Raw genomic sequence first — 26815 nt, forward strand, 5'->3', positions numbered from 1 at the left:
TCAGCAGAGACAAAGGCGCTGTCGCTTGAGTGCAGAGGCACCGCTGCGGCTCTCTTGTTCCCACAGACGCTGCGCCTGCGGGGGCGGGGTGGGGGGCTGGAAGCCGATGTGGGGGGGGTGGGGGGTGCCTCTCGGCCCCTTCGGAACGCCCACCGCCTGCAGGGCGCCTGCGCCCTCCAGGCAGGCCTGCAGGGGCTGCCTCCAGCCCATTTTGCAGAAGGGGAAGCTGAGACTCAGAAGGACTGGGACACCTGCCAGGGGTGGAGGCCAGGTGGGGGTCTGGGGTCATACAGACCTGGGTTCAAATGTGCCTACGCTTACCCCCACGTGACTACTGCTGTGCCTCAGTTTCCTCATCTGCACGGGTGGGGGCCCTGACCCCAGCTCTGCCACTGACCCTGGCTGGTCAGGGCTCCTCTCTATGCCTCAGCTTCCTCATCTGCACAGTGGGAGGGCGACAGCACCCCCCTTTCCCCAGGTCACCACATGAAAGGAGTCAGCAGATGCCCGGGTTTAGCACAGAGCTCAGCCCCGGTCAGAGCTCCATAGGCAGGCCTCTTGCTCTGGTGGGAAGGAATTCCCTGCTTGGAGGGCTGGGCAGTGCTAAGCCCGCCCCTCATAGGCTTGTCTCTGGTTTAAGACTGTGGGAACCCAGGCCCAGAGAGGCTGGCAGTGACCAGGGTCCCTGAGGCTCCCCTCAGGCCAGGCCGAGCTCTCCTTGAGCGGGGCCTAGGTGGTCCTGGCCCTGCCCTGCTACCCACAGGCCCCCCCATCACGCCCCCGTCAGCTGTCCAGCTGGGGAAACTGAGGTCTTGGGAAAGTACTTGCTCCTCACCGGGTTTGGAAGCCTCTCAGACCACCAGGCCTGGAGCCCGGCAGCGCTGGCCTGGGAAGGGGTCCCAGACTCACTCCCTGAGTAAGCCCCTCCCCAGAGCACTGCATTATCACTGACAGAGCCCACAGGGCGCTAAGGGGGACTTTCAGGCACCAGCAAGGAGCGGAGTGAGGGGAAGAGCCCCTCAAATTGTGGGAGGTCAGCTGTGGTTGCTTCTCAAATCACTTCCATTCCGGTACAGTGGGGCTGAGGGGGTGTCGGGACGCCAAAGGGAAAAGGGGAACCCCCTGAGGTGGGAGCTACACCTGAAGCCCTGAATGTGGTCAGCTGCACGGCCTGAGGACAGAGGAGGTCTGTTGGGGGCGGGGGCCCGACTCCTGCTCCCCTTGCTCTGGGGGCCCTCGGCTACCCTGGTGATGACTCTTCTATCCCCAGTGGCCTTGGCATTCAAGTTCTGCCAGCCGCTCCCAGCCCCCTTCAGCCTGGTAACTGAGGGACGGGCCCTCTGGATCCCCAGGGGAAGCCCCACCCCAGGCCCGCCCTGGTCCCTGTGGTTTCCCTGACCCTGCCGGTCACACTTGCTAGCCCCTCGGCAGAGTCCTGCCACCCCTGTCCCAGCCTCATCGGTCTTTTGGGTTCTGCAATGGAGGAGAACGCTGTGGGGATCCTGGGGCCGTGCGTCCCTAGTAGGGGGAAAACACTCCAGCAGGTGAACTTATAGGAGGCTGAGGCAGGAAGCTCTCTCTCTGCTCCCCCCACCCTGGACAGGAACCTCATTATCAAAGACCCTAAGAATCCACTCAAAAGTTTACCTCATAGATTAGCGATGAAGAAACTAGGGCCCAGAGAGACCTTGCCCAAGGGCACAGAGCAGGGGAAGTAAGAGCTGGGATTTAAATTCCTGGCCGGACCCTTAAGTCATTCAACCCGTGCCCTATCTCAGGGCCCTGAACCTCATCCACCTACCTGCCTTTGGGAACCTTCCACATCCCTTCTGCATGGAAACCCAGGGAAAGTGACCCTGGGCAAGCTCTGCCTCTGGGCTGGGCACCAGGGACCCTTGTTCTCTGGTGGTGGTGATGGGAGGAAAGGAGCCTTTTCTAAGCCATCCCCTTGGTCCTGCAGTTGCAGAATTCCCCAGGCCTCAGTCTCCTTGTCTTTAAGATGGGCTAATGGAATCTGCCGTGGCCCTCCTAGCTCAGCCCGAGCACTGGGGAGACCGACGCACCAGGTGGCACTTGGACTTGAGGGTGGTGTGGTGTTACCTCTAAGAGCCAGGTGTCTTCAGGGTGGAGCCAAGACTACTGGGTTGTCACGGGCCACCTCCCAGGGACGTGAGGGCCTAGGGTGGAACCCCGGGCCCGCGGGACAGGAGCGAGCCTGAAAGGAAAGGGCATCAGCGCTGGGATCCGGCTGTAGGTGGGACCTCCCACCGTCCCACCCCACGGACCCCCGGCCTGCCCACCGTGAATGCCTCCGCTGCCGCCTTCCCAGTCATCCTCTGCAGGACGCTCTGGACCTGGAGGATGGGGCCAGGGTCAGGCCTGGGACCTTCTCCTGACCTCCACGGGCCAGTCGCAGAGCCCTCTGCAAGTAAGCCCTGCCCGCCTCCACCCACATCCCACCCTCCAGCAGCCAGTATCCCTTGACTTACCTCCCCGTGTTGTAGGCTGCATAGACCAGGAAGATGTATGGCCCCCTGGGGACAGACCCGGGGTGAGGGTGGGTGTCACTACCTGGGAGCCCCATCCCCTTTCCCCCAGTGTCTGGCCTGGCACCGCAGCAGACACACCTCCAGAGACATTTAGAGACACAGGAGGATGAACACAAATCCTGCCCTGCCCCCCAGTCCGCCATGGGGAGCAGGCAGTTGTGGCATTCTGTGGCAGAGAGAACCAGGAGGGGCCTTGCCCCGCTGGACCCCCTGCCTTCAGTCTCTGGTCAAGAGGCAGCCTCTCTGCTCTCTATCCCTCCAAGCCCCACCCCCCTGACCTGCCCCATCCTCACACCCTCACCATGTTGCAAGGGTGGGGAATGGGAGAGGCGACACCTTCCGGAAGCTCCAAGGCTAAATCAGGTCCAGGGACAGCAGACCCTGGTTGCATTCTGATTGTATCTCTAGCTGAGTTCCTCTCGGAGCCTCTGTCTCTTCATCTGGAAAGTGGGGAAGAGGCCAGGACTTGCTTCCGTCTGTGTGTGAAGGACTCAGCACAGTGGCTGAGTCATAGCTGGCTCCTTCCCACACATGCGAGGACCACTACGGCCTCGCCACTCACAAACCACCAGCACACTTGGGGTGACACTTGACCCTCACAGCAGCTCCATGGTTGGGGGTGGGGGGATTCATTCTCCCCATTTGATGGAGAGGGACCCTGGGGCCCAGGGTAGGAGACAGAGCAAAAGTGTGACTCAGCGGGTAGCATGTGGAGCCTAGGACTTCCTCAGGTTCCCCCTGGGCAATGTAACAGTTCCTCCCCAAGAGGACACAGGTGAGGGGACATGGGGTTCCTTGAGGCCCTCTAGTTTCCCAGGGCTGAGAGCTGGAGCCCCAGAGCCTGACTACTCCCCCTGGCTCCCAGGCACCAACTGGGTTGCTACCAGCCCCAACTCTGCCCCTAAGACAGACTCTGGGCCTCCCAGCCCCCCACACCCAGCCTCTGCTCTCTCCAAAGCCCCTGCACAGCCTCCCCCATCCTGTCTCCTTTTACTCACTCCTCACACTCAAACAGATGCACTCCAACCCAACCACACCAGCACCTGCCTAACATCCTCCAAGGCTCCCTAGTACCCCTGCGGTGAAGTCTGAGCTCCTCACAACAGCTCTAGGGACCCTGCACAGTCTGGCCCCCATGTTCCCTCCTGTCCCCTTTCTCACCAGCTCTCCCAACCCCATGTCTCCCTCCATCTGATCCCACTGTGCTCCCCTGACTTAAAACATTCTTCCCCCTCTCTCCACACAGCGTTCAGGTATTAGCTGAGAATCACTGCCTCCAGGGAGTGCCCATTCTGCCTCCCCATACGGCCCCGACTGCCCCTTAGCCTTTCAGCCTCAATCGTGCCCGCTGTGGTTGTGTGGTTTTGGTGTCTGTCCGTCCCTCAGGCTGAGACCCCCAAGGGTGGGTTCCTCGATCTTGAGTTCCACCACTTTCCCCAGTATGCAGCCCAGCACGGGAGGCGCCGGGGAAGTACGTGCTGAATGACCGAATGACACAAATGTGCTCACGTTCACGGCGCTCCTGATGTGTGCCAGGTGTTATGCTTTGCCCTTTGCAAATATCTTGCCAGTGGAACCCCAGAACGGTGCCACGAGGTGGAGAATATGATCCCCCCCTTTATATAGATGTAGAAACTGAGGCCTGTCTCAACTTGTGCAGGCCTCCCAACAACACTCTCAGGCAGGGTAGGTGTGAGCTACAGCTAGTTGCAGAAGTGAGGCTCTGCTCTTCCACCACAAAACCTGGCACAGGGGCCAGACGGAGACAAATCACCAAGAGTGAATGAATGAGTCAGAGCAGATTTCAGTCCCTCCAGCCCCAGGCCTGCTCCCTGGTCACCTTGGGCAGGTTCTGCCCAGCTTACGCCCAAGACAGAGTGAGAGAGGGACGGGGCTGGAGGTGGGGCAGGAAGAGAAAGACATGGAGAGACCGCAGGTATGATGGAAGAGAGAGGAGAGGGAAAGGCCAGGCCTGGGGAGGGAAGCAGCCGGGAGGGACCCAGAGAACAGGGCTCTTAGCCTAACTTGGGGACCTGCCCTGAGACAGTCACAGGAACATCAGAGTGGGCCCAGGTCTCATGCCTTCTGACTCCCCCATAAGGCAGCCTCTCCCCTCCTTTACCAGACCTGAAGTTCTGAGGCTGGTTGGGAGGGGGCAAGAGAGGTGACACTCAGAGAGAGGGAGAAGCAGGGTAAGGGACCAAGAGACAGCGGGTCAGAGCCCAACAGAAGGGGAGATGTAGAGCCAGGTGGGTCCATGCCAGAGGAGGTGGGGACAGGGACAGGAGCCTGTGACAGAGCCTGAAAGACAGAGAAAGAATCCCAGGGAAAACTCAGAGACAGAGACGAAGTAATGAGACACCGGGAGAGGAAAGGACCTGCCCTGAGAGGGAGGCAGACAGCGTGGTGATGGTGGCTCTGGCTCCCTGGCTGCAGCTCTGCCCACCTGAGGGCCACAGGCAGGGATGGAGCTGGAGTAGTTGCCATAGCAACAGGATGCTGGTGCCCTCGCCACTCTGAGGCAGGGTGGAGAGACCTGGGTAGGGTCCCTCTGCTAAGTGGGCTGAGCTGGAATTCCAGCCCGCGGAGCTCTGGGAGTGCAGGGCTTGGAGGAAGGGCTTCTCTTGTGTCCATCTCTGTCTCCAGCTGCTCAGGCCCCGCCAGGTCTCTGGGAGCCGTGCTTCTTTAGGAAGAGCGTTGGAACCCCAGTTTTTCTTCACTCTCCCGGCCCCTCTCTGGGCACAACCTCCATCCTCCCTGAGCAGTCTGCACCCCCCACCTCCCACAGCCCCTGTCCTTTCCCCTCTCCACTCCCATGCCTGCCTGGCAGAGAGTGGCGAGCCCCCAGGGCCCAGGGGGAGAAGACAACGTGGACCAGGACCCTGGAGACCAACCCCCTTTGCACCCTCCCTCCTTCCTGCCTCACCCCTCCCTTAACACTCCACTCCCTGGTCTTGGGCATCGTCTGCGTCCCCGACTCATGTCACCTCCACAAGAACAGGGCATTTTGCAGCCTCCTTTGCTGCTGTGTCCCTGGCGCCTAGCACAGTGCCTGGCCTCTAGTGGGCATTCAAAACACCTCGCAGGGATGGATGAATAACTGACTGGATGAGGGTGCCCCTCCTGACCCCAGCTCCCCACCCCCACTCCCAGCCTCGGCAGCTCTTCCAGGAACCAGGCCCCTCTGCGGTCAAAGCTGAATATCCTAATGGCTGAGAACACAGACTCTGAACTTGGGCCCCAGTGCTGCTCCTTCCTCCTGTGAGGCCATGGAATCTCAGTTTCCCCGTTTGTAAGGCCTGTTCAGAGATATAAATATGATCCTGGTCAGGACTCAGAGCACGTAGGCATCCATCAGCAGGAAGCCCAGCTCTGGGACACAGGGACCCTGGACAGAGTTTGCACTTGATTTCCCGAGCTTGTCTTTGTCAATCCGTGGGACACCTCACTTTTCAGCCCTGAGAGGGACCTGGGCGCGGCAGAGCTGGGAGTGGGGAGTGCAGACAACAGGAAGAGGTGCTGGGGGGTACAAGGGAGGCTGAGGGGCAGGGCAGGGCGGGGGCGGATTGGGCCCTCCTTGGACTGACCTCCCTCCCAGCACTCAGCTCCCAGGGCTGTGGCTGTTTGTGTCTGTGCCTGGGTCCCCCATAGATCTGCAAACCCCCTGAAGACAAGGGCTTAGTCTGACCCATCTCTGTGGCTCCAGGACACAGGACCTGAAAGGCACACAGGGGGGTTCCTGCGGTCCCATGTTACTGCTTCATTTATGTGGGTCATGTCCTTCCAGCCAAAACCTTTTCTGAACCGTTGTCCTCACCGATGGAGCAGCTCATGCTGCCCCACAGTAGGCCATCCACAGACCCCAAGGGGAGAGGTCCCTGGTGTCCTGCACCCCCATCCTCGGCTTCCTGCCGAGGCCGGAAGTGGCTCTAGCACAGCCTGGGGACTGGAACTTCTGCTGCGCCCTTGAGCGTCAGGGCACGAGGCACCTTAGCCACCCCCTTTCTGGGCCTCAGATTCTTCACCTGCCAAATGGGCCCCCAAATCCTCCCTGAGATACTGCTCTTTGATTGGAGGTTTGTTTCCACTCTCCCCCTCACCCGCCCTCCCCTTGACAGTGTCCCTGAGGCTGCTGGTGACTCCCATGACAGAAAGGACACTCCCTCCCCAGCCCCCTGACAAACCAGCCACACCCTCTGGGCTCCAGTGCATGGTGGAGCCCTGGTCCCACACGGGCCCTGGGCCCGGAGGTACCTGCAAGGAATTGAGGCCCACGGTGGCATAGGCCCAGGACGGGCTGAGGTGCACCAGCATGCTGACTAGCCAGGTCAGGCTCAGGATGGGCAGCAGGACCAACACTGGCTTCACGGTGGCCCCGCGGGACAGCAGGCTGGACTGAGGGAGGCCAGGGGGCCAGGGGGCTCCCCACGGGGTTCTGGGGAGGGCAGCCCTTGGAAGGTGCCTGGAGAGGGGTCGGGGCTACAGACTGGAGACTGAGGCTCAGGACTTAGGTATAGCTGGAACTTTCGGCTGGACCTGGTGGCCCCTTCTCAGACACCCAGAGTGGCATGAAGTAGAGGTAGTGGCACTGGGGAGATAGGCTCCCAGTCCCAAGCAGGGCTCAAAGGAAGGGAGTCGCAGCTGTCCAGGGGGAGGGCTGAGGCCTGGACAGTGGGTCCAGGGGGCATGGAGTCTGGAAGGGGACCCCTGGGGCTGCCTGGCTTTTCAGGCCCCACTGGCTTGGGCTGCCCTGCCCTTGGCAGAGGGGTGGTGGTGAGGAGGAAGGCTGGGGGGGTGTGCCCGCTCCAGCAGGATACGGTCCTGGAGAGTGATGGGGATTCTTGGCAGGGGTAGAGACCTAGATTCTCACCCTGAACCTGAACTTCTAGGGACTGCCTGACTTGGGGGTCTCCTCTACCTTGTCCCCACCAGGCCATCAGTGCTTTCTGCAGAAGGTGAGTCGCCAGGACAGTGGCTGATGTCCACACCCCACGTCATATACACACAGGCTCAATTACCATCCGCACAGGTAACACGCATGGGCACAGACTTCCACACGCCCACACGCATGAGCATGTGTGCACATGCAGCACAGACACACTGCAGACATATGCTCATTTATAGCCTTGCACTCATAAGCACACGTGGCCACACCTGGCTCCCCCCACTTCTTCTTGACCCCCCCAGTCTGGGGCCTCACCACATCTGGATCGGGATCTGCTGCTGCACACAGGGCTGCGGGCTCAGCGTGCGGGCACGGCGGCGGGCCCTGGACACGGTGACCATCACCACACGGACCAGGATGCAGGTATTGGCCTGGAGATCTGGTATCAGTGGGGGCACCCTCCCCCTTCCCCGACACGTCCCTCCCCTGCAGGGGCCCCAGGCCTCCCCACTCATGGTCAGCACGGGCCCCACAAAAGCCCAGATGGCGCCTGTGTGCACAATGAGCCGGCAGTGCCCAGTGGCCACGTAGTCATGGGGGGACACGGCCAGGGTGATGGCCACCATGGCCACAGGCACGCCTAAGGGAAGAAGAGGTGACCTCAGGACCGTGTCTCTCGGGAGCCAGCCCCCGTCCAGAGCTGCATCCTCCAGCTGTCCCATAGTAGTGGGCATACTGGCGGCACTGGGAGATCCAGGGAGTGGGGTTGGGTGGGCCTGATATTTTGGGTGGCACTGGAGCCCCGAGTAGTTGGGGAGCGGAAGAGCTGAGATTGAGTCGAGGCCTTAGGGCTGAGAATCAACAGAGTTGGAAACTGGCGATTGGCGTGGGTTTAGCTGGCTTCAGATTAGGGAGGCAGTGCCGGGGGCTGGGAGCTGAGGCAGTTGAAGTGGAGGAGGATTAAGAATTGGAGCTGGGGGCTTCCCTGGTGGCGCAGTGGTTGAGAGTCCGCCTGCCGTTGCAGGGGACACGGGTTCGTGCCCCGGTCTGGGAAGATCCCACATGCCGCGGAGCGGCTGGGCCCGTGAGCCATGGCCGCTGAGCCTGCGCGTCCGGAGCCTGTGCTCCGCAACGGGAGAGGCCACAACAGTGAGAGGCCCGCGTACCGCAAAAAAAAAAAAAAAAAAAGAATTGGAGCTGGGTAGAGTTGGAGGTCGACGGAGCTGAGTTTGTGTCAGACACGGGCGCTGGCCACTGGGTGGCGCTGGGTGCCGGTGGAGGAGGGTGTTGGGCGGCGAGTGTTGGACATAACAGAGGCTACGCGAGGCAGGGTGGAGGGGAACAGAGCAAGAGTGAGGAGCAGAAGGGACTCACCCCAGCCTCTGGCGTAGCAGAGCGGCTTCCTGGGGCCCAGGCGCATGCGCACAGCCACCACCTTGCTGCACAGCGGCAGCCCTTCCGCCAACATCCAGGAGAAGACGACCAAAAAGAGGAGGTGCATCACTGCTGTGACGGCCACACACGCCACCTGTGTGGGAGGGTGAGGGCTCCCCACGGAGGCCGGTCATGGGTGCGGTCCACCCTGGGTCCCCTGTCCGTGCCTGGCGTAGCCAGCGCAAAGCAGTATGAGCGGGTAGGGTCTCGGGGCAGCGCCCTGGGCCCAGCTCCAACATTCAGGGTCTTTCTTCTCTAGGCCGTACTCCTCCCCGGAAATGGAGCCAAGTGAAGATATGGGGGGCAACCTAGAAAAGGCTGAAGGTGCTTTCCCAGGCCCCCCTGAGCTCACAAGCCCACCCGCTGGCCGCCCACCTTGTTTTCCTTTGCCCACTCGTTGGCCACGAGGAAGCCCTCGGCGGAGGCCAGGGAGAAGGTGAGGTTCTTGTGGACTGTGGCTCGTTCTGACTGGGGGACCCCGGACAGGCAGAGGAGTTGGTTAGCAAGGACCACCCCCCCCACAACCTGCGTCCCAGTGAACCGGCCAGTGAAGGAGGAAAGGGCGGCTCCACAGGGGCTTCTCGGACCGAGGATGGACACCCACCTGAGGAGGGACGTGGAGGCCCACGAGGGGCGGGGCAGGCCCAGGGTGCCAGGCAAGGTGGTGAGCTTGCCTCACCCGTCCGCCAGGAAGAGCAAGAAGGTGGTGGCGAGGGCACAGGACACACCGCAGCCCACAGACGAGAGCGTCCTCAGCAGGGACCCCCCATCGGGGCCCCTCTGTGGGAGGGACAGAGATCCCGGAGGACAGCAGCCCCACCACCGCCCTGGCCCGACGGGACACTCGCCCACACCCCCCCCGCCCCCCAGCCGGCAGCTCCCAGGCTCGTCAACCGCCTTCTCTGCCGTGAAGCAGGGATGGCCAGGCCTGCACACAGCAACTTGATAATGAGCATTCGCATGTTCTCTCCTGCTGGAGAGGGGCCCAGCTTTCACGGACTCCTCAGATACCGAGAAGCACTAGACTGTAAGTGACCACCGACATGCCCATGGGGAGGAGGGGTGGCATGTGACAACCACCCACTGAGGGGGACAGGGAGCTGGCACGGATTACTCACAATGTGTCCGACGTCCACGCTCTGTTTTTACAGGAAAAATGCATTCGGTAGCATGTTTTTCAAGCGTGCTCCCGAACAGGCCAAGTGACCCCAGCATTCCTGGGCTCAGGCACCGTCTCACTTAACCTGAGTCCCCTTCTGGCCCAGCAAGCCCGCCTTGCTTGGCCTCCTCCTGGAATTTGGCTTCCCCCCAAGGCTGTAAATGCTAATGCCTCTCAGGGCCTGTCTTTAGTCGCGACTCATTTTACTTCTAACCTCACCTTGGCCATGGCTTTACCTACTGGCCCTTGGGGCCAGCTGAGACCCCTCCCGCCCCGAGCACCGGACCACAGACCCCACAGACCTGCAAACCCGTTGCCCACCTGTGCCTCCTGAGACGAGTCCCTCATCTCCCGGTGGCCCAGGTCACCCCTCCTCCTCAGCCAGTCTTCCACATCTCCCCACTGCTCCCTGGCGCAGGGCCCCTCCCCTCTCCTAGGCCAGGCCCGCAGCCCCCGAACTGCTTTTCCCCCCTGGCCCCCACCTCAGCCTCACTCCCCGCACCAGGGGCCTCCCTCATGTAAATCTAATGCCTGCTTCACACTCTTCCACATCTGCCCTCTGCAACAGGACCACGATCCAAGCGCGTGGGCCTGGCCTTCCAGGCCTGTGCCATCTGACCCATGCCTACCTTGTTCACTGCCATCCCCTGACCCCAGGCATCGCACTGGAAGCCCCAGACACATTGCAGTTCTAGAACGTAACTCGTCTGCCATTTCTAGCCTCCTTGCCTTTGCTCAGATGGGCCTCTGCTTGGAACGCCTTTCTGTTCAACTCCAGTGCATCCTTTAAAACTTGGTTCTGACATCACCTTCCCCTGCTTCCCTGCCCCCTCCCCAGTACTCACCTGGACGTCGTACACCTGCAACAGGACGGTGCTGTGGTTGCAGAAGCAGGTGGTTGAGTCCTGGTACAGAGCGGTCACGGAGCAGCCAGTGGTGGCCCAGGAGCCCCCTGAGTCTGGGCTTGGGGTGAATAGTGAACAGAGGGCTCTTGAGATGGGCTGGACATGGGGCTGGGGGACAGGTGGCAAGCAGGGGAAAGCCTCTCCCCAAAGCCTGGGGTCCCTCAGTGCCCTGCCTTTAACCAGCTATGTGACCTTGGCCAAGTCACTGCCCCTCCCTGAGTCTCAGTTTTTCATCTGTAAAATGTACTTTTCTCAGGAATGGTAGGAGGATGGGGTTGATACCAATGATCACCATTGATTAACTGCGTTAATTACTAAGCAACAGTGATTGATGTTCATTCCCTCATCAACTCTAACACCCATTCCACAGATGAGTCTCTTCCTAGGTACCCCACAGAGTAGGCTTACATACCTACTATGATAGGGAGCTCACTACCTCCTGGGTAACAGGCTTTCCTGCCCCAACTTGTCCCCAGTTGAGTGGGGCTTGGAACCACCCCTGCAAGGAAGTTGGTGAATGGAGGCCAAAAACATGCTTGAGTCCTCTCTCATCCTCAAATAGAACAGACGTTTTTTTTTTAATTTTTAAAATTTTTATTTTTTGGGCCATACTGCAGGGTATGCGGATCTTAGTTCCCCAACCAGGGGTGGAACCTGGCTCCCTGCAGTGGAAGCGCAGCTCTTAACCTCTGGACCACCAGGTAAGTCCCTGGATGTCTTTTTTTTTTTCAAGTGCCTTATTTAAAGAACTTGGGGGACTTCCTTGGTGATCCAGTGGTAGAGAATCAGCCTTACAACACAGGGGACGCAGGTTTGATCCCCAGTCAGGGAACTAAGATCCCACATGCTGCGGGGCAACTAAGCCCGTGTGCCACAACTACTGAGCTTGTGTGCCTCGGCTAGAGAGCCCATGTGCCGCAAACTACAGAGCCCACGCCCTCTGGAGCCTGAGCACCACAACCAGAGAAGAGAAAACCCGCACGCCACAACTAGAGAGAAGCCCACACACCACAACAACGATCCCACATGCCTCAACTAAGACCCGACACAGCCAAAAATAAATAAAATTTAAAAATTAAAAAAAATAATAAAGAAAGAACTTGGAAACTCACCCGATGCTGAAGTTCCAGAAAGCACAGACAGGCTCCACCAGCTTCGGAGGGAAGGCCTAAGGGCAGCCAACAGGGACAGGGCAGGTGTGTGAGCACATGTGGGCAAGGAGAGAGGCCAGACGATGCAGGGGGATGTGGAGGCCTCCTGCGTTTGAGGGACCAGGGGGTTGCCCAGCATGGGTCGTGGGTGCAGGGACTGGAGAAGAATGCCGGCAGGGTGGCAGAAGGAAGGTGACGTGAGTAGAGTTTCAGGTTGGCATTATGGTTAATATCGAAATCCTAGGAACAAGCTAACAAGCTAACAAACCACTGTGAGTCTTCCCTTCAGGATGCTCTGCCTAGTAAGAACACACAGGTCTCTATCTGCTGTTGGGGAAAGAGCTCGCTATATATATATATATATATATATATATATATATATCTTTTTTTTTAACATCTTTATTGGAGTATAATTGCTTTACAATGGTGTGTTAGCTTCTGTTGTATAACAAAGTGAATCAGCTATACGTATACATATATCCCCATATCTCCTCCCTCTTGCGTCTCCCTCCCACCCTCCCTATCCCACCCCTCTAGGTGGTCACAAAGCACCGAGCTGATCTCCCTGTACTATGCGGCTCCTTCCCACTAGCTGTCTGTTTTACATTTGGTAGTGTATATATGTCCATGCCACTCTCTCACTTCGTCCCAGCTTACCCTTCCCCCTCCCCGTGTCCTCAAGTCCATTCTCTATGTCTGTGTGTTTACTCCTGTCTTGCCCCTAGGTTCTTCAGAACCATTTTGTTGTTGTTATTAGATTCCATATATATGTGTTAGCATACAGTATATGTTTTTCTCTTTCTGACTTACTTCACTCTGTATGACAGACTCTAGGTCCATCCACCTCACTACAAATAACTCAGTTTCTTTTCTTTTTATGGCTGAGTAGTATTCCATTGTATATATGTGCCACATCTTCTTTATCCATTCATCTGTCGATGGACACTTAGGTTGCTTCCATGTCCTGGCTACTGTAAATAGAGCTGCAATGAACATTATGGTACATGACTCTTTTTGAATTATGGTTTTCTCAGGGTATATGTCCAGTAGTGGGATTGCTGGGTCGTATGGTAGTTCTATTTTTAGTTTTTTAAGGAACCTCCATACTGTTCTCCATAGTGGCTGTATCAGTTTACATTCCCACCAACAGTGCAAGAGGGTTCCCTTTTCTCCACACCCTCTCCAGCATCGCCATATGTTTTTCAGTACAGGAAAAAGCTGCCTGACATTCTGCATAGTAGGAGCCCATTTATGGTTAAAAAAAAAATAAGGTTCTATGTAATTGTGAAAACACATGCACAAAAGGTCTGGAATCAGACACACAGCCAACTTAACAATAGTTAGGTCTCAGTTTGAATGTGTTATAATGAACATGTTAGTTCTTTTGTAATGAACAATGACAACTCTATGGACTTTATGTCATCAAGCAGAAAGAAGACATCAGGTGGCAGGTGGTACCTGTCCCAGACCAAGCAGGGAGGCAGCCTGAGCTCAGGACTTGGGCTATTTGTCCCGACTGGGGAGGGTAACAGCAACATCACCTCACTAGAATATGATACTTTGTGTTTTGCAAAGTACTTTCATGTCCTTTATTGTTGTTGATATTCATAGCAACCTAGGGGACAGGTATAAATTTATGTAATTTCAGATGAGGAAGGTGAGCCTCAGAGAGGGGAATTAATCTGTTCAAGGTCACACAGCAGAGAGCTTAGACTGGGTTGTGACTTGGTCGACTCCATGCTCCTTCCACACTCAGTGACGTTGCCTCCAGAGAACATATTATTCCTTGGGTTGGCTGAATTATTACCACATGTATTCATTCACTCATAATATTTTTCCTGGGTCTCAGGTACTATGTTAGGTGCTGGAACACAAAGAAAACCTGCTGTTTGCTTTTAAAATGGACGATTGTTACACCACTGGTCGCATTTTCAAGTGGTACAAACTGAAATATCAGTGCAGCTTATACACTCAAAAGCCACAACACTGTTGGTGTCCAGTAGTTCCATACCTGGCCATGTATCCCCAGGAGACAGTCACCAGAATCAAAACATATTATAAGTGAGGATTTTCACAGGGTTAGGCAGGGTTAATTGTAATAGAAAAAACTCTGCAGATACTCTGGATGCATGGAGGGGAAGGGGTCAAGTTCATTTTGGACCATCCCCTGGGAAGGGGGTGGGCGGTTCTGGACTTGGCCGCAGTCAAGGCCTACGCATTGCTAGGATCAAGCAGCAGGTGAGAAAGGACAGGATGGCAAAGGGACATCTGTGACAGAGACAATGCAGAAAACACCTGTGGGGAAAATGAAAAACACAAATGTTTACATGGCTCAGCTGAAAGCGCAAGGGCTTTGATTTTGCAAAAGGGAAAAAAAAAAAAAAATATATATATATATATATAGTATTATGTACCCAGAAAAAGGCTGAAGGGAAACACATGGAAAAGTTTAGGGCAGCTATCTCTGGGTAATAGGATTTGTCTTCTTTATCCTTTTCTACATTTTCCAAATTTGCCACAATGAGCAATCCCTTACTTTTATTTATTTTTCATTTTAATGTATTTTAATTCATATAATTAATATCTAAATACAATCTCAGAAGTTAGTTGTTTGAAAATATAAACAAAATCGGTAAACTTCTAGCTAAACTGATCAAGAACGAAAAGGCAAACATCATTATAAATCCTACACATGTGAAAAGGATAATAAGTGACTATTATGAACAACTTCCTGCTAGAATTGAACAACCTAGATGAAAGGAACAATTTCCTTAAAGGGCACAAATTACTAAAACCATCTCAAGAAGAAATAAAGCACCCCAAACAATCCTATATCAGCTTAAGAAATAACTCATACTTTAAAAACTTCCCACAAAGAAAACACCAGGACCGAAAGACTTCACTGGTCTTCACTGGCCTATCAAGCATTTAAGGAAGAAATAATACCAATTCTGCAAAACTCTCTTAGGAAACAGAGGAGGAGATAACTCCCAACACATTTTATGAGATTAGGATTAACCTGACACCAAAACCAGAGGAAGACAGTATAAGAAAACTACAGAACATATTACATATTCAAGAATATAAACACAAAAATCTTTAACAAATATTAGCAAATTGAATCCAGCAATATATACAAAGGATAATACACCATAACCAAGTGGGGTTTATCCCAGGAATCCAAGGCTGGTTTGACATTTGAAAATTAGTGAATGCAATTTACTATATTAACAGAATAAAAGAGAAAACCATATGATCCTATCAATGTGGAAGAAACATTTGGCAAAATTCAATAGCTATTCATGATAAGAATTCTCAGCAAAGCAGGAAGAAAAGAGAACTTAATCTGACAAGGGGCATCTACAAAAAGCCCACAGCTAGCATCACATTTAATGGTTCAAGACTGAATACTCTCCCCCCTAAAGTTAGGAACAAGACAAAACGATTTGGTCTCATCACTCCTATTTAATGCTGAACTAGAGGTCCTAGCCACTGCACCAAGGAAGGAAAATCGGAAAAAAAAAAAAAGACATGCATTGGAAAGGAGAAAAGAAAACTGTCTTCATTTGCAGACAACATGATCAGGGATGTAGAAGATCCTAAGAACTCTATAAGAGAGCTACCAGAAGTACTAAGTGAGTCTAACAAGGCTGCAGGACACAATCTCATTATATAAAAATCAATTGTATTACTGTATACTTGCAATGAACAATTTAAAATTGAATTAAGAAAATAATACCATTTACAGAAAAGGGTATATCTAACAAAATACCTTCAAGACCTGTACCCTGACAACTGTATATCACTGCTGAGAGAAATTTAAGAAAACCTAAATAAACAGAGGGATATACCTTGATTAAGGATTGGAAGATTCATTGTTAAGATGCCAGTTCATCATCTTATTTCAATTTGAGAGATTTAATGCAATCCCAATCAAAATCCCAGTAGGTGTTTCCATAGACATTAACAAGCTGATTCTAGAATTTATATGGCAATGTGAACACCCTAGGCTAGCCAAAGCAATTTTGAAAAGGAAGAACAATGTTGGAGGACTTACACAACCTGATTTCAAGGCTTACCATACAGATACATTAATCACAACACTATAGGGTTAGTGTATAGATCTCTGGAACAGAATAGAGAGCCCAGAAACAGACTTACACGTATATGGACAATTGATTTTCAACAAAGGTGATAATTCAATGGGAGAAAGAATAATCTTTTCAACAAATGATATTGGAATGGGATGTCTATATGGAAAAATAATGAACTTTAACCCCTACCCAACATAATACACATAAATGAATTGAAATAAATCATAGACGTAAATGTAAAGGTTAAAATGATAAACTTCTCTGAGAATATCTTTGTGACCTTGGGATAAGCAAGATTTCCTAGATAGGATGTAAAAAGCATAAACCATTTAAGATAAAAACTGATAAACCAGACTTGATCACATTCAAAACTTATCTTCCAAAGACACTGTCAAGAAAGTGAAAAGCAATCCAGAGACTAGAAGATATTATTCACAAAACATATAGCTGACAAAGGACTTGTATTCAAAATATATAAAGAATTCTTACAATTCAATGATAAGACAAATAATTTAAAAATTGGGGAAGAACAAAGCAGGAGGCATCATGCTTACTGATTTCAAACTATATTACAAAGCTATAGAAGTTAAAACAGTATGGTATTGGCATTAAAAACATACACATAGATCAATGGAACAGAATAGAGAGCCCAGAAATAAACCTATGCATATATGGTCAATTAATTTATGGCAAAGGAGGCAAGAACATAAAACGGGGAAAGAACAGCCTCTTTGATAAATGATGTTGGGAAAACTGGACAGCCGCAGGCAAAAGAATGAAACTTGACTACCATCTTACACCATACACAAAAATTAACTCAATATGGACTAAAGATTTGAACTTAAGGTCTGAAACCATAAAAATTTTAGAAGACAATATAGGTGGTAATCTCCTTGACATAGTAGAAACAAACAAACAGACAAAACAAAAAACCCAAACCATCCAATTAAAAAATGGGCAGAAGATCTGAATAGGCATTTCTCCAAAGAAGACACACAAATGGCCAACCGGTACCTGAAAAGATGCTCAGCATCACTAAACATCAGAGAAATGCAAATCAAAACCACAATGAGATATTACCCCACACCTGTTAGGATGGTTATTATCAAAAAGACAAGAAATAACAAGTGTTGGAGAGGATGTGGAGAAATGGGGACCCTCATACACTGTTGGTAGGAATGTAAGTTGGTGCAGCCACTATGGAAAACAGTATGGAGGTTCCATACTGTTATAGAAGTACTATAGAAGTATAGAAGTATAGAAGTATAGAAGTATAGAAGTACTATACGATCCAGCAATTCCACTTCTAGGTATCTATCCAAAGAAAATGAAAATACTAACTCAGAAAAGATATATGCACCCCCATGTTCATGGCTATTTACAATAGCAAAGATATGGAAGCAACCTAAGTGTCCACTGATGAATGAATGGATAAAGAAATTGTGGTGTATAATAACAGAATGTTAGCCATTAAAAGAATGAAATCTTGCCATTTGCAACAACGTGGATGGAGCTCAATGGCATTATGCTAAGTGAAATAAGTCAGAGAAAGAAAAATACTGTATGATCTCACTTATATGGGGACTCTAAAAAAAAAAATCAAGCTCATAAATGCAGAGAACAGATTGGTGGTTGCCAGTGGTGGTGGGGCAGGGGTAGGGAGAAAAAGAGTGAGGGGAGTACGAAGATAAAATTTAAAAAGAGAGGATCTATATGGCTTATGTGCAGAAATGTCAGTAATCAGAAAAGCAAACAGCAGACTAATGCAAAATTTTGGGAAAAAAATAATAAAGAGCATTTCCTATTAAAAAAAAAACCAGTGGCTCATCTTGAAATTTATTTAATTAAAAAAATGAAAATTGGGGAAAAGATTTGAACTTATATTTAACAAAGGAAGATATATGAATGTGCAATGAGTATAGAAAACGATGCTCAAAATCATTGGTCTTGAAGGAATTGCAACTTAGAACCACAATGAGACATCAGTACACAACCATTATAATGAACAATATTAAAAAGGCAGTTAAGGATGTTAGCAAAGGTATGGAACACTGCAAAGCTCACACACTTCTAGTGGGAATGTAAGATAGTACACGACTCTGGAAAACAGTTGGACAGTCTCTTAGGAAGTTAATGTATACATATATTTATCATACAACCCAGAAAGTCCCCTTTTAGGTATTCACCCAGTAGAAAGAAATCATATGTCCACAAAAATGCTGTATATGAGTGTTCATAGTGGATCTATTCATAGCAGCTCAAACTGGAGACAACTCAAATCTCCATCAACAAGTAAATGGAGGGTCTTCCCTGGTGTCGCAGTGGTTAAGAATCCAATGCAGGGGACACGGGTTGGAGCCCTGGTCAGGGAAGATCCCACATGCCACAGACCCACTAAGCCTGTGCCTGAGCTCTAGAGACCGTGAGCCACAACTACTGAGTCCGTGCGCCACAGCTACTGAAGCCTGCGCACCTAGAGCCCGTGCTCCACAACAAGAGAAGCCAACACAATGAGAAGCCCGCACAATACAAGGAAGAGTAGCCCCCGCTCGCCACAACTAGGGAACTCTCGCGAGCAGCAACAAAGACCCAATGTAGCCAATAAATAAATAAATAAAATAAAATAAAATAAATTAATAAAAAAACAAGTAAAAGGAAAAACAAATTATGGTCTATCCATATAGCGGAATTCTACACAGCACTAATGAGGAGTGAATTACTGAAACAGGCAACAACGTAGATGATGCTCAAAAATACCACCTGAGCAAAAGAAGCCAGACCATGGCACACGCTGTATGGTTCCATTTAAACGAAGCTTTAGGAAAGACAGACAATCTAGAGTCACAGAAAACAGAGCAGTGATTTCCTGGGTCAGCGTGGGGAAGGCTGACGGGGAAGGGGCACGAAGAAGCCTTTTGGGAAGGTGGAAAAGTTCTATACCTTGATTGGGGCAGTGATACCTGAGTATATACACTGGTCAAAACTCCTCAAGGCGTACACTTAAAATGCGTGTTTTAGTCTATGTAGATTAATATACCTTAATGACACTGATTTTTAAGAAGTCTTGAGATGATATACAAAAGATATAAGCTGTGGGGGGGGTGTGTGTGTGTCCGGGATTGGTGGTTTTGAGCAAAGGAGACTTCAGCTTTCTCTGAAATGCTCTAAAGCTTCAAAAGCGAGAAGGAATTTGTGTATTACATATAATGAATTAAATGACGTATCTTGGTGATCTTTTCTTGTCAATTTACAGCAAAATACCTCATTCTTTACATAACCTCAGCTGATATTCCATTTTATAGCTCTATAAGGCTAAGTAATCCCCTATTGATGGACATTTAGGTTATTTTGATGCTTATGAAGCATACTGCAGTGCAGGTCTCTCATATCTCCCTGTATTATCTGATGGGAACCACCAGTTTTTCAAGTCATGCAGACCTATAATGAAATCCCAGCTCTGCCACTTATAAGCTGGTGCCAGGCACAGCACCTCTTCCAAGCTCACTTTTGTGGAATGGGCCGTTGGAAGATTAAATGAATGCTGCTTATTTAAGGCACCCGCCATAAAGTAAGTGTGCAATGCACTACTGCCCTTCCCCCTCTCTCGAGGACAATGGGATGGCTTGTGGATGAGTATTTTTCTTGAACATTTTAGACCTTGGTTGTCCAGTGAACAAATACTGGGATGTAGCGGGGGGGCACCAAACCAGGATAACAGTACCAGGTGGCTGTTTCCCAGAAGCATCGCCCAGTACCTGCGCCCAGTGTTGCAGGTGAAAGGTCACAGCCGTGTTGGGCTCCCCGGTTTCATCCCACACCTCAGATGAGATGATTGCTGACCCCACCTGGGTGCCTAGGAACCTGTGGGGAGAAAGGGAGCTTTTAAGGACACCAGGTATCTGTGGGGGAGAGGTCATACATGTCTGGGGTCATGTCACCCAGGCCCCTGCAGAACAGATGATACCCTCTGTGGAAAAGTCCTGTGCTGGGAATTAGGGCAGCTGGGTTCCATTCTTTCTGGTAATTTGAGTAAGCCCTGTTCCCTCCCTGAGAGTCAGCACTGAAGCCAGGACCCCAGGCAGGAGCTGAGCCATGTTCCCACCAGCCCATCTTTGGCAGGCCCAGAAATCTGTGTGTGTCAGGGGGGAGCAGGTTTGGCCCTGGGCTGCCAAGGGCAGATATGCCTAACAGAATGGGGGCTCTGGGAGGGGATGGGGGCCTAGCCTTCCCTGGTGAGGGGATCCAGGCCCTCAGCTGCCTGCTGGGTGGGACCCACTCACCTCTGCATTCTGCTTGCCTCTTCAGAGGTGTCAGGGGCCTGGGGCTCTCGGCCAGGGGCCCCCAGGGTGTACTGGAAGACACTTGAGCTGAACCAGCTGTGGATCATGGTGACTCCAGAGAGGCCTGGATGAATAGAAGGGGGCCTAAGACCCGCCCAGTGACTGAGCGAGCACCACAGCTTGGTCCTGAGGGAAATGCTCTGCCCACCTCACACATAGGGAAACTGAGTCTCATAGAGGTTAAATGACTTCCAGAAGATCCCACAGCTAATAAGTGGCAGAGTCAGAATTTCAACCAGCTATAGTCGATGTGCTTAAGCTGCCGGCTGCAAAGCCCTTTGCCCCTTATCCTAATCCTCCACCCCTGGGTGGCACCGAGGGAAAACGTGTGGTTGAGGGGAGGGGACTAAGTGAACACCTACCATGTGGCAGGCGCTTTAAGCTTTAACAACCGAGGCGAGCGCTAGTAATACAGTTTTACAGATGAGGAGGCAGTTCTGAAAGGTGAGGTGACTTATTCAAAATAGCAGAGCTAGCAGCTGTGAGGGCTGAGGTTTGACCCAGACCCCAACAGGACTCCACCACCCCTCTCCCTCACCCGCCTTTCCTGAGGAGCCGCCTCACTTCAGCAGCAGGGATGAGGATGTGGCCAGGCCCCTCTGGATGCCCACCGGGCATCATGAACACTTGGCCCTCCGTGCTGGTCTCCCTCGAGCGTAGGCTCCGCAACTCCAGGCCTGGGAGCAAATGGGGCTCAGGGGCTGGGCCTCAGGAGGGAGGTCTTTCTGCTGGGCTGGCCGTGCTGGCAGGGTCTGCTTCCCCTCTCCCTGCCACACACCTAGGAGGCCACCATTCCTGCACAGAGAGGTTCAGCAACTTACCCTAGGTAAGTCTGACTTCTCCAAGTCAGGGAGAGGGGGTCACTGAGAAGGGGGAGTCTCTGGGGGGATGGGACATGAATATTAATGAGCTGCCAGAAGCCACTGGGCACCTGAAGGACCCAAGTTTTGCCTGAAGTTCCACTGTAAGTGCTACCCCACTCAATCTACAAACACTCACTGAGTGTGCCCTTGGGTCTGAACCTGAGATGCAGAAATGACTCAGAAATAGCCCTGGCACTCAGAGAACTTCAGGTGCTATTATGTAATTACCATAAAGGCGATAAAAGATATGTTCAAAACACCGGGGTAACAGAGGAGAGAGGAACTATCAGGAGAGAGCTAGAACTGGGGAGCCTTCCTGGCAGAGCTGGTGCTCAAGCAGGGTTCTGAAGGATGTATGCGAGTTTGCTAGGAGACCAAGAGAGGAAGAGTGTTCTGGATCGAGGGCACAGCATGGGCAAAGGCAGGAAAGAGAATGGAGTATCTGTGGGAGTCCGAGAACTCCCAGTGACCAGGGCTGAGGAGGATGTGTGAGCCCAGGCCCCACCCGGAGGCCAGATGTGTGGGACGGGTGGTGGTCAGGCTCACCGGCATGGTGGTGCTGGATGTGCGTTCGGGGCCGCTCAGAGGTCAGCATGGTGCTCAGCAGGGGCGCCAGGCGCTGCTCGCTCACCACCAGGGCCTTGGGTCCGCCCACCACCTGGGAGGAGGCCGCAACTCAGCCCTCTCTCAGACGCCGCGCCCCACAGCTGCCTGCCCTGACCACTGCGGTTAACAGGATCTCAATGATCTGTGAGGTGGCCTGCAGGCTCCAGACCCTCAGTGGCTCTGCAGGGCCTCCAGGATCAAGTCCTGGCTCCTCAGACTGACACTTGAGGCCCTGCCTGATGAGCCTTCTCTGGCTTCTCCAATGCCCTCCTAAGCCACGTCATCCTGTAGTCGAGCTGAAGGCCTCACAGTGCTCTCTGCCTGCTGGCAGGTTGCTTGCCAACCAGGGTACACTCTGAAGGCAGGGCCGTGCCTCCTGCTTCCTTGGTCTGGCTCAGTGTTAGATCTCTAACAGGTGCTCAAGTTTTAGGTTCCAAAAAGGAAACCACGCGGGGTGAGGACAGAACAGGGAGGGGGAACATGCACTAATGGGACACCTCCTCTGTGGTGGGCAAGTGACCTGATAGACGCCTACTCCTCTCCATAAGCAAGGCAGGTATGATCATCCCCATTTTCCAGGGAAGAAAACTGAGGTTCAGAGGCCAGTTTTCCCCAGTCTGTCACGGTGTCTCAGATCCCCAGTAAAATGTGGGCTTACACATCCCCTAGGATGGGGAGCATCACCTGGACAGGCGAACATTCCACTGACCCAGCCTCCTGTGTTGTGCCATCCCCACCCCACCCCCAAGCCCAGTTTTGAATTCTGTCCTGAAGTCACAGGGGGACCATGTCTGCCTCTTAAGCCCCAGAGCTTTTCAGGCAATGTTCATGACCCCTCATTTTCTCCCTCTCTGGGCTGATGACTCCCAGGCCTACAGCCACTTCTGCCACGATGAGATTTCCAACACCCTCACCATCTGTCTCTTCTGTTCTCCATGGCTGAACACTCAGCAGAGAGGACCTCCTGCTTAAGGTGGGCAGTGGACTGTTGGATATGGGAGGCCCTTATTGACTAGTGGCTCTTAATTTTTAACTGCAGAAGTTGTTCAAGAGCAGTTGTATGTGGAAGTTCAACCTATAAAACAGACAGAAGAAGGGCTTCTCCTGATGGATGGAGAGATGGAGCTCAGAGATGGGTGCTGACTCGCCCGTGGCTACACAGTCGATGGCAAGGTAGGAACCAGAGCCCAGGCCCCTGCCCCACCGAGCCCTGCCAGCCTCACCTCGCTGACTGACAGCCACACACCAGCCAGCTGCTCCTCCAGGACCAGGCTGGCCCCAGACACGACGGCCTGGCCCAGCTGCTCCCAGGGCCGAGTCATGGGCTCTGGCTCCCATGTCCCAAGGGCTGCCACACTTTTCAGGAAGTGCATGACAGCCAGCAGCGCAGCTGGCCCCAGTGGAGCTGTCTCCTTTGTCAGGACTCTCTCCAGGATTCCCAGGAAGCTGGAGGCCTCGGCCAGGGACAGGTCTCCGTGGGCTTCAGAGAGAGAGGGTCAGGGAGGAGCTGTGGAGCAGAAGAGCTGCTGACTGCTGGTCTGTCTCAAGGGGACCCCCCGCAAGGGGCTGTACTTGGCCTCTGCCAGTCTTCTTGGGGGGTGTGGGTCTAACTAGTCACAAGCCCCCAGCTCTCAGAGGCTCCAGAATAGGGGGCATGAACAACCTTAATTCCTGCACACACATTATGTGGGTGTTCCCTTTACAGGTGAGGACACTGAGGTGCAGGGATGCCACCCACAGTGCCCCCAGACTCTCCAGCATCCTGGGAGGGGGCTCACCACAATGGCATTGGCCAAGGCATTGACTTGGCTGATAACATCCTGGCCAGACCATGACTGGGCGTCCTGCAGCTGCTGGTAGGTCTCTGCAAAGGAGTGGATGCCAGACTGAGCCCTGGGCAACATCCTCCGCAGAGGTTTCCCCTCCCCCTGTGCCGCTCGGGGAAGAAGCGCACACTGACGGCTGTGTGTCTGGAGCCTCAGGTGTCCTGGATGGGGAAACAAGCAAAGAACGGCAAAATCGCCTGCTCGAGGTGACTCCCACACAGCTGGGATTCACCCCCAGTTCCGTATGGCCCCATTGTCTGTGGTCTAGACTCCGTGGAGGCCCCCGAAACTCTGAGAAGATTCTGAATTCCCAGGCTGTGCCAACTGCTCCCCCTCAGCCTACAGTGGTCCATACCAAGCGTCCCCTTCAGCAGAGCCCAAGGCACAGCCGGACAGGGCGCACCTGTCCGGTAGCAGCAGAGGAAGGGCAGAGGCTGCAGCAAAACAAAAAGCCCTCGGTGCGGGGTCCAGGGTCCTACATAGGGCACTCCTCTGAGGGCACTGGCCAGGGTGGGAGAGGTGTCAGGGCCGCATGCTGGCTTCCCATCGGTCCCTGTGACCCACAGCCCACACTTCGGGCCTTGAAGGCGCCTGCACACTTGAGGGGGCGCCAGGACACGCGGTCCCGGAGTTAGGGGGCGACGTGGGAACCTGGGAGAGAAGTGCTGCAGCCAACACTGGGAGGAGCAAGGTCGCCAGGGGGCGAGCCCATTCAGGCTGCTAGGACTGGGCGGACGCCCGAGGTACTGGAGGCCTGGAGGGGGCGTGGCCAGAGGTGGGCGTGGCCCGGTGGGCAAGAGGTGGGCTGGGTCCCCCAGTCGGAAGGGAAGCGGATGGGAGCCAGGAGGTTGGGGGTGGAGCCAAAAGGTGGGCGGGGCCTGACAAACAGGAGGCTGGGCGGGCCGTACCCAGACAGAGAAGCTGCACCCGCACCGGCGGTAGCAGCGAGGGTGTGACGTCCAGGGCGCCCAGATCCCAGCGGAAAAGCAGGCCGCCGGGGGTACGGCGCGCAGGCCCGTGCCCGGTGCAGCTGCGCGGGGCTCAGCGCCCGGGCCCACAGATGGAAGTCGGTGAGGTTGACGCTGAAGGCGTCACGCGCCTAGAAGCCGCCGCCCAGAGAATCCTGGTCCTGGCCCAGAACGAGGATGCCGCCAGGTGGCAGTGGGTGGCTCGCGCCTAGGCCCCGCGCCCCAGCGCGTCGCCGCCCGTCGGCGAACAGCGCCCAGCGCCCGCCGAGCTGCTCCCACGTGGCGCACACGTGGTGCCAGCGGCCATCCGCGCGAAAGGCAGCGCGGAAAGACGCGTGGTGCTCGGGCACCGCGAGCGCCGCGTGCACGGCGCCGCCCGGCTCGGCGAAGGCGCGCAGCTGCAGCGCGTTGGCCAGCGCGGGTACAGCCAGGGAGAAGAGTGCGGCCGCGTCGGATGAAGCGGCGTTCCACTGCACGTGCACGCATGCTGTCAGCGCCCCGAGCGCCGGCAGAGGCGTTCGGAGCCACGCCGCCTGGCCCGCGGTCCTCTCGCCGAACGTTAGTGCGGCCGCGGTGCGCGCGCCTCCGGGGACACACGGGCCTCGACCTCAGTTTCCCCAGCTGCGCACACCGTCCTGCTTCTGACGGCCCTTTGGCGCAGCTGTAGAGCCCCTTCTGGGCTTCTGGTTCCTCCCTCCCTCTGGAAGGAAGAAATGGGGCTCCAGTGCCCGTGCCCAGGAGTCAACCCTCTACTTTCGGTCCAGGACAAGGGAACCTGAGATGCGATGTGGACTTCCTCTGGTCTCAATCCACAAGGACTGTCACGGTGGGCTGCCATCTCTAGGTCACCAAAGCCCCCTCCCCCCAGCCCCCACTTCCCAGGCCCCGGCCCACACTCACGCCTCTGCGGGGGTCTTTGCAGAGGGGCCTCTCTTTTGCCCACCCTGATGGGGTCAGGCAGCCGTGGAGTGAGGACCGCATCTGGGTGCTGCAGTACTACGTGGCCAAACCGCTGCTCACAGGACTCTTGGGGCTGCCACCAGCTCAGCCGCTGCCCTGGGAACTTGCATACCTCATCTGCAGTCTCCACTACCTCTCCAGGGGCCACTGGAGCTGCAGGGCGAGAGGAGGGTCAATGTGGGAGAAGTGTGTGGGCATCTGACCCTTGCAGGGTGAGTAGGGTAGGCAGGGCCAAGGACACTGAGCTTGGAGTCATTTGGGGCTGGATGGGGCTGAACCCTAGCTATGCTCTATGACCTAGCAAGTTTTGTCCCCTTGCTGAGCCTGTTTTGTCATCTGTATAGTGGCAGGAATGAGATGGACATGAGTGATGCTTTCAGCCCAGGGCCTGTTATAGGGGTGCTGAACTAAATGGCGCCTCCTCCCTTCCTCTGCATTCGAGGCCGGTGTAGCACATGGGCCACGGGCTGGCTGAACTGGGGGCAGGCAGAGCCTCTCGGTGGCATCCCTCATACCAACCTGTGACCCAAGGGTTCCTTGATTCACCTGGGGAGTTGGAAGGGGTCCCAGAGAGACTCCTTATCTGAGAGAGAAGAAGAGAGGTGGGGTCTGAGTCAGGTCCCCACGCCCATATGTACAGTTATTGAATGCCTACTGTGTGCTCCAGTGGGGTGCAGTGGAGGCTGCAGGCCCTGCAGTCAGACCTGGGTTCACCCAGAGGGTGATCTCGGGCAGGTCACTTCATTGCCCTGAGCCTGTTTGCTAGCATCCGGTGGATGTTTTTATTTCTATGTCAGGGCTTTAGCTTGTGTAACCTTTGCAGTTACCTCATGATGTGAGGTGGCCACTTGGAACCCTAGCAGCTTTGAGTCCCCTTGGTCTCCTCCCCTACACCCCTCTGCCTCCCAAAAGTTCAGGTACCAGGAGGGCAAGGAGGCAGTAGCACTAGGGGGCCATTCTGGATCCAGCAGGGGCAGGCGAGGAACAGCAGGAGTCACAGGCGTGGCCAATGTGGACTGGGGGAGGAAAAAAGCACAGGAAAGCAGCTCACTGTCCTGCCTGCCTTGCTATGCTA

The 26815-nt window shown here is 54.0% G+C and overlaps 1 protein-coding gene across 1 annotated transcript; it reads right to left on the reverse strand.

Moving 5' to 3' along the window:
• ADGRD2 (adhesion G protein-coupled receptor D2) lies at window positions 1–26697 on the reverse strand. Its single transcript, XM_067745459.1, is given in 24 exon segments — window positions 1–251; window positions 6734–6925; window positions 7751–7873; window positions 7946–8074; window positions 8809–8962; window positions 9244–9353; window positions 9555–9648; window positions 10873–10985; window positions 12149–12189; window positions 19312–19319; window positions 19933–20038; window positions 20458–20581; window positions 21060–21194; window positions 21927–22038; window positions 23210–23476; window positions 23479–23493; window positions 23765–23850; window positions 24216–24251; window positions 24254–24313; window positions 24721–24814; window positions 24816–25363; window positions 25681–25893; window positions 26260–26323; window positions 26662–26697. Coding segments are annotated over 24 exon segments (3111 nt in total).
• Between the last annotated feature and the right edge of the window lie 118 nt (window positions 26698–26815).

The sequence above is a fragment of the Pseudorca crassidens genome, chromosome 7 (genome assembly GCF_039906515.1).
Source record: "Pseudorca crassidens isolate mPseCra1 chromosome 7, mPseCra1.hap1, whole genome shotgun sequence".
In the NCBI taxonomy this organism is placed as follows: domain Eukaryota; kingdom Metazoa; phylum Chordata; class Mammalia; order Artiodactyla; family Delphinidae; genus Pseudorca; species Pseudorca crassidens.